General features: G+C 56.8%; 1 protein-coding gene across 1 annotated transcript in view; it reads left to right on the top strand.

Moving 5' to 3' along the window:
- LOC144733268 (polycomb complex protein BMI-1-B-like) overlaps positions 1–10,148 on the top strand; it is a 42,230-nt gene extending 32,082 nt beyond the window's left edge. Inside the window, 12 exon segments of the mRNA XM_078615073.1 lie at positions 1,976–2,072; positions 2,302–2,357; positions 3,246–3,296; positions 3,767–3,881; positions 4,363–4,399; positions 4,749–4,847; positions 5,356–5,436; positions 6,004–6,027; positions 6,029–6,505; positions 6,686–6,828; positions 8,588–8,687; positions 10,113–10,148. Coding sequence (XP_078471199.1) covers positions 1,976–2,072; positions 2,302–2,357; positions 3,246–3,296; positions 3,767–3,881; positions 4,363–4,399; positions 4,749–4,847; positions 5,356–5,436; positions 6,004–6,027; positions 6,029–6,505; positions 6,686–6,828; positions 8,588–8,687; positions 10,113–10,148 — 1,316 coding nt within the window.
- Positions 10,149–12,447: the final 2,299 nt, after the last annotated feature.

Here is a 12,447-nt window from a genome sequence, read left to right as displayed (position 1 = left end):
AGCACATCCACGTACACATGCACGCACACATCTACGTACAGACACAACCACACCTACGCATGCGCACATCCTCATGCACACACGCACACATCCACGTACATACACAAGCACGCACACATCCACGTAGACACACAAGCATGCCTACACACGTAAATCCACATAGACACACAAGTGCACGCACATCCACATTCACAAGCACGTGCACGCACGCGCACATCCGCATACAAAGACAAAGTTCCCCCGTATAGCCTTACAGACTGTTGGGGTGTGCACACGTTGATGTGAGCATGCATGTGTGCGCGTGCTTGCGTGTGTATGTGGATGTGGGGGAGCGGTGATGTAGCGGTTACCTCGCTGCGCTACGAACTCGGCGACCCAGGTTTGATTCCCGCTTACGGCCAACACCGGTGACGGCTATCTGAGCTTGTCCTAGGCCTCTACTAGGTCGACTCGGCCTCAAATGAATACTTGGTGTAGTGCGTAATCAACATCGCCATATGGGAGTTAAAGGCGGCCGGTCATGGCGCCGCCCTTAATACCCCCTCGTGTGCCGTGCCCTCCTTCGTAGGTGCTACTCGCTTACAGCTCTTGCCCCCGACAGTCTGTGTAGACTACATGGGGGATCTTTACTTTTGTAAGTGTTCCATTCGTGCAAAAATGTGGCCGCTATTGAAAATGTGGTTGCATTGGTAAACCACGTTTGGATGAACTTGATCGATGAAGGATCAGCGAAACTTTGTGTAAATACGTGCAGGGGTAATCTCTTAAGAACATAGCAAAGTAGCGCATGGCGTGCACTGTCACAGTCTCGCGAGCGGCCGTCCACGCCGTGCGTCGCTTCGTGTCGAGCGTGGTCTCTAGCTCGTCGGCTGGAGCGGGAAGTCGGCCTTTGATCTGACGGGAACCGGCCGGGTCACGTGACGGGTCAGCTGACCGCCTCGGCGATTGCGACGCAAAACTGTGACCTCTCTGTCAATTCCCAACGTTGACGCTAACCCTGACCTCGACTAACCCTAACCTCAACGAACCGGAAGCTCAACTAACCCTGACCTTAACCCCGATACTAGGCCTGATCCTAATGGTTGACGCCCTGGCGAAAGCCATTCACACTCGACTCATCCTGATGCTGACTAAAACCCCAATCCTAGCCTGAACCCCCTGACCCTAACAGACTTAAAACTTTCATGACTGCAGGAATTCATATTCTTGGTTCTTTTGGTGAAGTCACTTAGATAGAAAACTAAAATTAAAAGCACAAATCCCACGACGTTTCAATCGCAACACAAGCAGCCTTCTTCAGAAGAAGACCGCTTGTGAAGACTGCTTATGAAGACTGCTTGTGTTGCAATCGAAACGTCGTGGGTTTTCTGCTTTTAATTTAGATTTTTGTTTTCTATCTACATGACTTTACCGAAATAACCAAGAATCTGACCCTAACACTGACCCATTCCCTAACACTAACCCTTGCCGTAACCCTAACACCCCAATTCAAATGCCAATCCTAACCCTGAACCGAACCTTATCCCATAAACCTAAATCCCCTGAACCCGAACTCCTATTTTCTGTCTTCCGCGGCACCTGACGAGTGAAGTAGCTGACGGGCGCTTACATTCGGGGTGTGGTCTCCTAAAGATAAATAAGCAAACGAGTAATTTTTAAACAATTTTAAGTCTTTATTGAGAAACTTGAGGGGCAACGACAAAACACTGTCAGTAACCACGGCAACCGGTTGTAGCCTTTCTGGCAATGAGTTAGGATGTGTTAAGATGTTCAAACACCAAATGGATTATCCTTTTGCAAGGCGGCATCAAGTCTGCATTAACCACACGTACTCGTGGCGAAACATGCAAACAAACATGCTCTGATTTTTTTTATACTGTCAAGAAAGGTCCCACAGACATAACCATGGCAACCGTCTTTCTTAACCTTTAACCCTTGACCCCTGACCTCCCCTTCCTCTCTCTGTGCGGTGCAGTCTGCAAGACGTGCATCGTGCGCTACCTGGAGTCCAGCAAGTTCTGCCCGGTGTGCGACGTCCAGGTGCACAAGACCCGGCCACTCCTCAACCTCCGGTGAGCAGTGCACCACCCCGCGGCAAGGGGGCGGCGCGCGGGGAGCGACGAGACGTAGCCGGAGTGGCGGCACCGCGCCGCGTGCCGGAGTGGATTTGTACGGCGGAGTGGCGGACGTTTACTCTGCAGATACGGTCAAGAATCTGTTGCCGTGCTGTCGTCAGCTGGCTGGCGCCCTCCCTTGATGTGCCGCATGAATATCTCTCTCTCTTCGCTTCTCTCTGGCCAGGTCCGACAAGACTCTGCAGGACATCGTTTACAAGTTGGTGCCCGGTCTCTTCAAAGGTAACGCCTGCTGCAGCAACAACAGCGACGACAACAATGGCGGCGGTTGTGTTGAGCGCGTACGGCGTCTTGGACGCAACTGCAACTCGCGACGATTTGTAAAAAAAATACGACGGCAATTTTGATGGTGGGGGGAAGGTGGGGGGCGGTGAGTCGGTGGGGGACGAGGCCCACGGGAGAGACGGGAGAGAGAACGACACAGATTCAGAATCGTTATTTAGGCTGGAGGTGTCCAGTAGGGGCGGGTTAGAAAGTTTCAACAACAAACAATGGAAAAAACGGAGAGTAGTGCAAAGTATAGGAGAAATAACAAGTAAAAAGTACAAATTACATAAGCAACATTGCGGCCAGGCCAGGGACCAAGCCGATCTTGACACCGCCGGTACCGGTCATCGGCAAGTCCACTCGGCTCCTATACCGCTCCTGGACCGCGTCAGCTCCGTCTGATCTCCACCCCGTGCCGTCCCCGTTGAGCCTCCTCTATCCGGCCAAGCAGAAGCTGCTTGGGCATGTGGTGGTTGGGCAGGACACACACAAACACTATGTGCACTTTGAGGCCACAAGACAAAAACAAAGATCCCCCCATATAGCCTTAACAGTGCTGTTAGCGAGCACCTATGAAGGCTGGCACGGCTTACGAAGGGGTGGGTAGCTAGCACAACGCCCGGCTGCCTTTGTCTCCCCAGTGGCGATGTTTACTATACACCGCACCAGGTGCTTATTTGAGGCTGAGTCGACCTAGGGAGAGGCCCAGGGCTGGTTCAGATGATCGTCATTGTTATTGGTGGCTGTGAGCGCGCTAACCGCTGCGCTACTGTTCCCCTACACGCGCACACACGCGCACACGCTGCCGTCACGTCTGACGCGTGTGATTTTGCGCACCGACAGATGAGATGAAGAGGAGGAGAGACTTCTACGCGGAGCACCCGGAGGGAGACGGTGAGTGGCTCCAATCCGCGAGCGTTGCCTGCGCACTCTGGCGGCCGCCGTGTCGGCCTTAATAGGCGCTCGCTAACTACGCACAGTGTGGGGGGGGGGGGGGCACGTGTGCGCGTGCCTGTAAAGGCTGCAAGGGGGATCTTTGTGTGTGTAGGGGAGCGGCGGTGCAGCGGTTAGTAAACTGCATTACGATCCCGGCGACCCGAGTTCGATTCCCGCTCGTGGCCAACACCAGGGACGATTATCTGAACTGGTCCTGGGTCTCCCCTAGGTCGACCCAGTCTCAAATGAGTGCCTGGTGTGCAGTGTGTTAAACATCGCCACTGGGGAGACAAAGGCGGCCGGGCGTGGTGCTGGCCACCCACCCCCTCGTGTGCGTTGCCGGCCTTCATAGGTGCTCGTTAACAGCACTTGCCCCTACAGTCTGTCAAGGCTACACGGGGGGATCCTTTGTCTTTGTGTGGCCGTAGAAGGGGCAGGGGAGTCGAGCGAGGCGCGGGGCGAGGTGGCGGACGAGGACAAGCAGAACATCGCCGACGACGAGATCATCAGCCTCTCCATCGAGTACACGGAGGGGCCGCCCAGGCACGCAGCACAACACGACGCATTCACAACGTCCAGCGACGCTACGCGACACTATAAGCGACACGATACGCGACACGATACGCGACACGGCACTTTCACAACGTCGGGCAACGCAGCATTACACGGTGCGGTCACGGCACATTCACAACGTCCAGTGACACTCATCGACGCGGTACGACGCTTTCACAACGTCTGGCAACACGGCACAATACGACACATTCACGAACGTCCAGCTACACGACGAACGCAACACGACGCGACGCGGGGATGTGCGCCGTAGCCATTCACGTCCCGCGGGCAAATCGGCGACGCCGAGTTGGAGAGCGGGAACGGTGAGAGAGAGAGAGATGGGACGCTGAGAATTAAAAAAATGCTGACAGTCGTTTCTCTCCCCCTTTCTCCTTCTCTCTCCCTCTGTCCTCTCCCTCCCTCCCTCTCCCTCTCTCTTCCTCCGTCTCTCTCCCTTTGATTCTCTCAACAGCGACAAGGGCAGAAGTGAAGTGAAGCAAAATGGAGAGGTGACGTCGTCGCACTCGTTTTTTTAATTAAAGTTCCGTGACGTTTATCCCTGTGACCTAAGTTCCGTTCCTAGCCACGGCCACAGGTAACATCCGTGGCACTGCTCCTGGGTAACCCTCCCAATCCCCGTTCACCAACTCGTGATCGGCGTGTGGTGAAGTATGGTCGAAGTGTCGGCAGGCCTCCATCCACCAGATTCACAAAACGCTGCACACGTACACACGAGCCGTCATTTAAGTGACGTGTTGCTCGTGTGTTACATGTTGTGTGTGTGGTCGCGTGTTGCTCGTGTGTTACATGTTGTGTGTGTGTGTGGTCACGTGTTGCTTGTGTGTTTGCGCTGCGCAGGAACTCCGGAAGCGCTACCTGCGCTGCCCGGCAGCCATGACGGTTATGCACCTGCAGAAGTTCCTGCGAAACAAAATGGAGATCCCACACAGCTACCAGGTGAGCAACAAAGACAAAGATCCCCATATAACCTTAACAGACTGTAGGGGCAAGTGCTGTTAGCGACCACCTATGAAGGCCGGAACGGTACACGAGGGGGTGGGTGGGGCCAGCACCATGCCCGACCGCCTTTGTCTCCCTGGTGGCGATGTTTACACACCGCACCAGGTACTCATTTTAGGCTGAGTCGAACTAGGGGAGGCCCAGGACCGGTTCAGATAATCGTCACTGGTTTTACCCGTGAGCGGGAACCGAACTCGGATCGACGGGTTGGTATCGCAGCATGCTGTTCCACTGCGCACCACTGTACATATGTACGTACATATACGTACATACACATGCATACGTGCACACACATGCGCATACATATATGCGATTACATATACACACGTGTCAGGGCAAAGATTCTCCTACGGCCTGGACAGACTGTTTGGGTGAGGGCTGTTAGTGAGCACCTGAGGTCTCCCCCCCCCCCCCCCCCCTCGTCTGTCCCTCCACTCCGGCACAGATTGAGGTTCTGCACGAGGAGGAGAGCCTCAAGGATTACTACACCCTCATGGACATCGCCTACATCTACGCCTGGCGGCGGGTACGCCTACAGCCCGCGGTCGACCGCCGCGCTTGTGCATCACGGTCGACACACACGGTCGACCATCATGGTCATCAACCTTTATATTCAACCATCATCAACCATCATTGGCAACCACCATCACCACGTGCCTAAGTTATTGCATTTGTCAACCATTTCATTCAACAATTATGTTCAACCGTTGTAGCCTCTCTCTATGTGTAAGTATGTAGTGGGCACAGGTGGTGGACCCACCAGTTATTTCAGTCAACCCATGGCATCTGGGTCTGTCCCGTGAACTGCCAGCGGGCGTGTGGCCTTCATGTGCACACAGCCTGGCACAGGCGCCGTGGTGGCATCACCGCCACTTAGTGGTGAATGGCGCCTGTTGCTGTTATTGTTTAATTACTTTCGCACCGTACGTAGCCAACGGCGCCATCGCCAGTGTCCACCGTGTGGGCAGCGTTGCTCGGCCGTCGCGGGAGTTTTACTTACTCGTTTCACGTCTCCCGTCCGGACTCGCCCCGGATCGTCCACCCCCCCCCCCCAACCCCCCCCACCCCCGCCCACGCTCCCCGATCCCAGCAGAGCGGGCCCCTGCCGCTGCGCTACCCGCGTGCACCCGTGCTACAAGAGACTCAAGCTCAGCCACGCGATGGCCCCCCACGCGTCGGGATTGGCTCCTCGTGAAACCGGCCAATCGCAGCGGCAGCAGCAGCAGCAGCCGTGCTCCAGCGGCCAATCAAATGGCTCGTTGGGCAGTAGCGGCGGCGGCGGCGGGCGCCCTGCGATTCGCCGCAACGGGTCGGAGGCGGCGACGGGAAGCGCCCGCCGCAACGGCAAAGCCAACGGGCAGAAGCTGGGACGGAGCGCTGAGCAGCAGCAGCAGCACCGTCGCCAACATCATCATCAGCAGCAGCAACATCATCAGCAGCAGCAGCAGCGCCGTCGACACAGCCACCACGGCAGCGGCTGTGATCGCTTGCGGGGTGCCGAGGAAGAGGAGGGCAACTCCGGGAGCGACTCCCGGATGAACCCCCGTGCCGCCCCCCCCTCGTCCCCCCGAGTCGCCCCCCCCTCCTCCCCCCGAGTGGGCCCTCCTTCCTCCCCCCGAGTCGTCCCCCCCTCCTCCCCCCGAGTGGGCCCCCCCTCCTCCCCCCGAGTGGGCCCCCCCTCGTCCCCCCGAGTGGGCCCCCCCTCGTCCCCCCGAGTGGGCCCCCCCTCGTCCCCCCGAGTGGGCCCCCCCTCATCCCCCCGCACGAGCCCCCAGTCGACGACGCGCGACCACGCGTCTCCCGCCGCGGCCGCAGCTCCTGCCGCGGCAACGTCCGCCGGCGCCCTCTCCCCGCCGGCGCCGCCGTCCCAGCCGCTGGCGCTCATCGCGGCACGCCTGGTCGATCGCAAGCAGCCGGGGTCGGCGCCCACTTCCCCGTCGTCGTCGTCCTCCTCCTCCTCGTCCTCCTCTTCGTCGTCCTCGTCGTCTCCGACGTCGTCGTCGTCCTCCTCCTCCTCCTCGGCCTCCTCGCCCACGGCCCGCTCGCCCGCTCTCGCCGGACACAAAGCCAAGGCAGCCGGCGGCGGCGGCGGTGGGAGTGGCGGCGGCAGTGGTGGAGGAGGAGGGGGGGGGGCCGTGGGGGCGTCCTCGTGAAGTTTCCGTGACCCCTGATTGAAGGAGAGAGGTCGGGTGGGGGGGGCGGTGTTGGGGATCGGGGAGGGAGTGGAGGGGGGAAGTGGGGGGGGGGGGGTGGAGCGGGGGACGCTGTTTTGTCGGAAACCCCAGAGAGGTTCCGTCCGATTTATTACAACAAAAAAAGATGTGTAACTGAGAAGACGCCGTGCTACCGAGGGTGAAGGTGGACACGCGTGCACAGCGTCCAGGGCATTTCTTCGCGCGGAGCAGACCGCTACCTTTCTCGACGAACTCCCGCGTTCGGTTTCTCGGAGGTCGCGGGAGGTCGCGGGAGGTCGCGGGAGGTCGCGGGAGGTCGCGGGAGGTCGCGGGAGGTCGCGAAAGGTCGCTACGGAGGAGCGCATCTCGGCGCGATCGCTTCACGCTTCTTCAGTAGTCGGGACACGTCGCTCGCTCGCTCGCTCGCTAGCTCGCTCACTCATTCAATCACTCGCTCAGTCACTTAGTCACTCGCTCACTCGCTCGCTCACTCGCTCAGTCACTCGCTCAGTCACTGTCTCAGTTCCTCACTTACTCACTCGCTTTCTCAGTCACTCACTCGCTCAGTCACTCGTACGGCGTGACTATACACACTCGATGCTGGGCGATGCTCGTCTTCGCGAGCACACAATCATCGTCGTCGTCGTTATCATGGTCGTTATCATGGTCGTTATGGTCGTTATCATTGTTATCATTGTCGTCATTGTCATCACCGGACCCGCGACGGTGATGGGAGCTACACGGAGCGAGACGACCGGCAGCGCCACCACAGCCGTGGTTTGTGCAGTCTGCGGGGTCTGTAGGGTCTGTGGGATTTGTGTGGTATGTGTGGTCTCTGGGGTCTCTGGGGTCTATGGGATTTGTGTAATCTCTGGGGTCTTTGGGATCTGTGTGGTTTTGGGGGATTCGCGCGGAAAGAAACCGCGCTGCGCACCCATAGCCGCTTCGCCTCCGTCGCAAACGCAGGTGTACAGTCGCTCGCTCGCTCCCACGGTGTTCGATCGCCATTCCTCTCCTCATCTCCCTCCCTGGCTCCTTCCTGTCCCTCCCTGGCTCCCTCCAATTCCTCCCATGCTTGCCCCCCCCCCCCCCCCTTTACGCCATTCCCTCCCCCCCCCGACCCCTCCGTGCCTCCCTATCCCCACGTTCATCAGCCTTAGGCTCTCCCCGTCCCCCTCGTCTCTTTAAGTGGAGCGGTTGCTCCGTCGCTGTCAAGCTTTCGTTCGTTGACGTTGCTATTAAACAGAAAAAAAAACCCCACGCAAGACGAAGCGAACAATAACTGCGTTCCCCAACGCGGCTTCCCGGCAGTCGTCTCCTGACTTCGCGCTGCGTCGTCGGTGTGTTGTTTTTGTCACGCCACCGTTTGATCTGACGCCGGGGCCCGGCGCTAATCGCCGGGTGCGTCGGCATCTGGGCGGCGATGTACGTCCGCGGAGTGAAAGTAAATCGCAAGTGGCAAACGCGACGGCGCTCGCCACATCGGTGTCGAGGGGCCCCCAGCCCTGGTGGCCGGTGTCGAGCGCGGGAGCCAGCTTCTGTCGCCTCGGTGCCCAACGGCGTCCCGGTGCCCAACGGCGTCCGGGTGTCTCCAAGTGTCCCGGTGCCACGGATTCCCCGGCGTCCCGGCTTTCCCCGCACCCCGGAATCGCGGGGAGAGAACGAGGAGAACCTCGCGCCGCTCTCCCCGCGGTCGTCCTCCCTCCCTCCCGCTGCTCTTTCGCTCGCTTCGTGTTTGGACACGAGATTAAAAAAAAAAATCCTCCTAATTTTAAAATGTCACTCCCTGCACTCACGATCCTCTGTTGTTTTGTCTTCTCCACCGCCCCCCCCCCCCCCCGTTTGCCGTCGGCGTCTCGTTTAGTTTGGAAACTCTCGCGGAGAGCGGCGGTGGCTGCGACGCCCCCCCCCCCACCGTCCGTCCGTACGGCAGACGGAGAGAACGGTCCGTAGAAGTAGACGTCGCAGAACTACTGCCGAGTTCCGTGCGACGTGAGCTTGCATTATACATTAAACTAAACTTTAAATGTTATCAGATAAGGCCCCCACTGAGCTATGGAACTATTTTTCTGACGCGAACGATAGCCCAGCGAGAAGTGGCTTATCATCACGTGGACAGAGCAGCCAACTTTAAATGTGGAGGTCAAACACTCGGAGGACCCGGATAGCCCTGCACGCGGCCACCGTGAGAACGCGCAAACTCCAAATGTACAACAGGCGTCGGGGATTGAAGCCACGTGCCTCCTGTAGACCAGGCGAGGTAGTTAACATCTCGCCACCACGGCGAGATTCACACAGGAGCCTGCTGCGTTTCACCCAGAGCCCCGTGCCGCTGCTGCTGCACAGACGCTTGTGTCACGGCAGGCAAACGAGAACGACCTGGGGGTGGGAAGCAGAGATCGCAGAGCTACTGAGACCTGCTGGGAGTGACATTGTTATCGTGGCTTCGGAGCGACGCACCTTTTCCCCAGGCGATATCGGTCGAATCCGCCGCGCTCCGTGAGTGATTGCGAACGCCTCCGTAGTCCGTAACGAAGGGTTTCTTTTTTATTGTGTGGGGTTAGATCGCGTTAATATGAAGTGTGTCGTTGAACCCGCCACCACCACCACCACCCGACCGCAGCCAATGAGTAAGGTTTGTCACGTAAACAAAACGTGTCAAATTGGTTACACGTTCAGCACACCGGTTGTTGGAGAGTAAACCCACAGCATTTACATGTATACAGGCGGATGGGGCTGGTTGTAATACGCCAGCTAAACGTCGTACTCTTATTTGTGAGTATTGTGGGTTTACTTTCCAGCACACCCGGTGTGCCGAACTAGCAACGAATTGACGCGTTTTGGTCACGCGACAAACCCGTGCCGATGAGCGGCTGAGCTCCCGGTGGTGGTGGCCGTGGTTCAACGGCGCGTTCGCATTGACGCGAGTTCGCCCGGACACGTCGTGCTCACACACGCGTCAAACGCCTCGCCCGCTTCCCCACGCCACGGATTCCATTGGGCGCAATGACCCCGCTCTGTCCGCCAGGCGTCGCTATACCGCCCCTTGCGATTGGGGTCATAAGCTGGGGTCAAACTGACCACTCCGCTGCTGGATGAAGACCCCCCTCCAGCCCTTACGCATAGAGAGGTCGCGTGTGCCTCGCCATCAATAACAACGGCCCCTGGTTCGTGCGATATGGATGACGCTACCCAAAAGGTGGGTCGCGCTCCTCCCTTCTCTCTGCTGCCCCCACGGTCTGAAACTTCACCCCGCCGCCCGCCACAGTCGTGGGCCTCCCCTAGGTCGACTCGGCTTCAAATGAACATCCTGGTACCGGGTGTGGAACATCGCCACTGGGTAGACAAAGGCGGCCGGGCGTAGTGCTGGCCGTCCACCCCCTCACGTGGCGTGCGGACCTTAATAGGTGCTCGCTAACAGCACTTGCCCCAACAGTCTCGGGGCTATACGGGGGATCTTTGTCTTACGATTTCAGTTGGTTCACGTGCTGCACTACGAACTCTGTGACCCGAGTTCGGTTCCCAGCCACGGCGAACGTCGGTGGCAGGTGACATCAGAACCAAAGTTCCGGGCCTCCCCTAGGTCCACTCAGCCTAAAAAATACCTGCTGCTTTGTGTAAACGGAACCATAAGGGAGACGAAGGCGGACGGGTGCAGTTTGTGGCCACACCGCGGCCTCTTGGACCCATGCCGGCTTTTCATTGGTGCTGCTCGCTCAGGACACTTGCCCCAAGGACGATACGGAGGGGGGGGTGGGCGGGAACTTTGTTGTGTGCTGTGTGACGTCACACAGGGGCGGCAATGACGCGCGACGGGTCTGGTGTCACGTGGCACCGCCAGGTGGCAGCAGAATGCAGGGAATGGCCTCGGCCGTTCGCAAGAAGAGAAGCGGACAATGTTTTATATATATAACAATGTTATACATATATAACAATGTTATATATATAACAATGTTTTATATATATATAACAACGTTTTACATAATAACAATCTCGTCGGGTGGTGGAGGATCGACGACAATGTTTTATAAAATTACCACGTAACCAGACTACAAAAATAAAGCAAATATGGATCATGTCGTGTTCGACGTGTGTACGTTGAACTTCTTTCGCACCGTACGTAGCCAACCGTGCTCATCGGAGGTGCGGAGGGGGGACAACAAACTGAACACAACAACAAGCAGTTCTAAATAAATTAATTTTCAATCGAGATGACGATGGTTTAAAAGTGCATAGCTCCAGTGGCTTTCTAATATCGGAAGGGAAGAGCGCGTTCCAGACGGGCCGCAGAAGCAGCGTCATCTGAAAGCGCCGCGCGACGATTCGGTGGCCGCCGTCTTTGCTCGACGGCTGAGCCAGAAGCCGCCGCTGCTGCTGCTGCTACGAGGATGACGAGCGGAGTTGTTGTACAACCCATGGCCCCACGGCCTTCTGGGACAGACGGATATGCGACTGACACATCCGAATTTCTATTGTGTTACTTATATTCTCCACAACGAAGCGAGAATGACTACATTGTGCTGTCGGTAACATAACATCGCCTCCTTCGCATGAACGTCTCTGGACGTAAACAAAATACGTCAGTTTTTTTCAACGCATCCCATCAGCCTGCACGCGGTCCTCTGGACGCATCGGTTCCACGCGAGGAAAAACCCTGGGCCGGTTTCGGCATTCAAAAGTGTCTCGAATCCCGAATCTAAAGATGCGACTTGTTACGGGCGCGAAGGCGTCATCCCCCTACCTACTTCTGGCTGGCGGCGCATGATGGCAAGACGCTCAGGGGGCCACTGAGAGCCATCGTTGGGGTTTGCTGGTTTTGCGGGGGTATTTGGTGCCTGTCTTTTGGTGAATTCGCATCGTGAAACGATAACGAAGAGGTTTTACCCTTTCTGGCAATAAAACAGGAGGTGTTAGGATGTTTAAACACCAAATGGATTTTTTGTTGTTGTTGTTGCAAGGTATCAAGTCTGCATTAGCATTTTGATACTGCCAAAAAAGGTCCCGTCGATGAATTGGAATAGTGTTCGAGAATGGCGATGAATCTGGAATACGGCACAGATACAGCCGGGACTTGATTATAAAAAACCGAACATAAATTTGGGCCGCCCAAAATTTGCGAGGGGAGGGGGGCGCAAAATATTTAAAGATTTTTTTTATATTTTACTTGGGGATATAAAGTTTTTTATTTCGAGATTCGGAAGGATGCTGAGACCGATCAGGATGATTCAATACATCAAGTCAACATCAACTCAACCCAACATCAACTCATCAATCAACTCAACCATCAACTCAACCCAACATCAACTCGACCAATCAAACTCATCCATCAACTCATCCATCAACTCAACCGTTCATCAACTCAA

Source organism: Lampetra planeri, chromosome 2 (genome assembly GCF_965212315.1).
Source record: "Lampetra planeri chromosome 2, kcLamPlan1.2.h2, whole genome shotgun sequence".
Taxonomy (NCBI): domain Eukaryota; kingdom Metazoa; phylum Chordata; class Hyperoartia; order Petromyzontiformes; family Petromyzontidae; genus Lampetra; species Lampetra planeri.
This window is presented reverse-complemented; position numbering and strand designations above follow the sequence as displayed.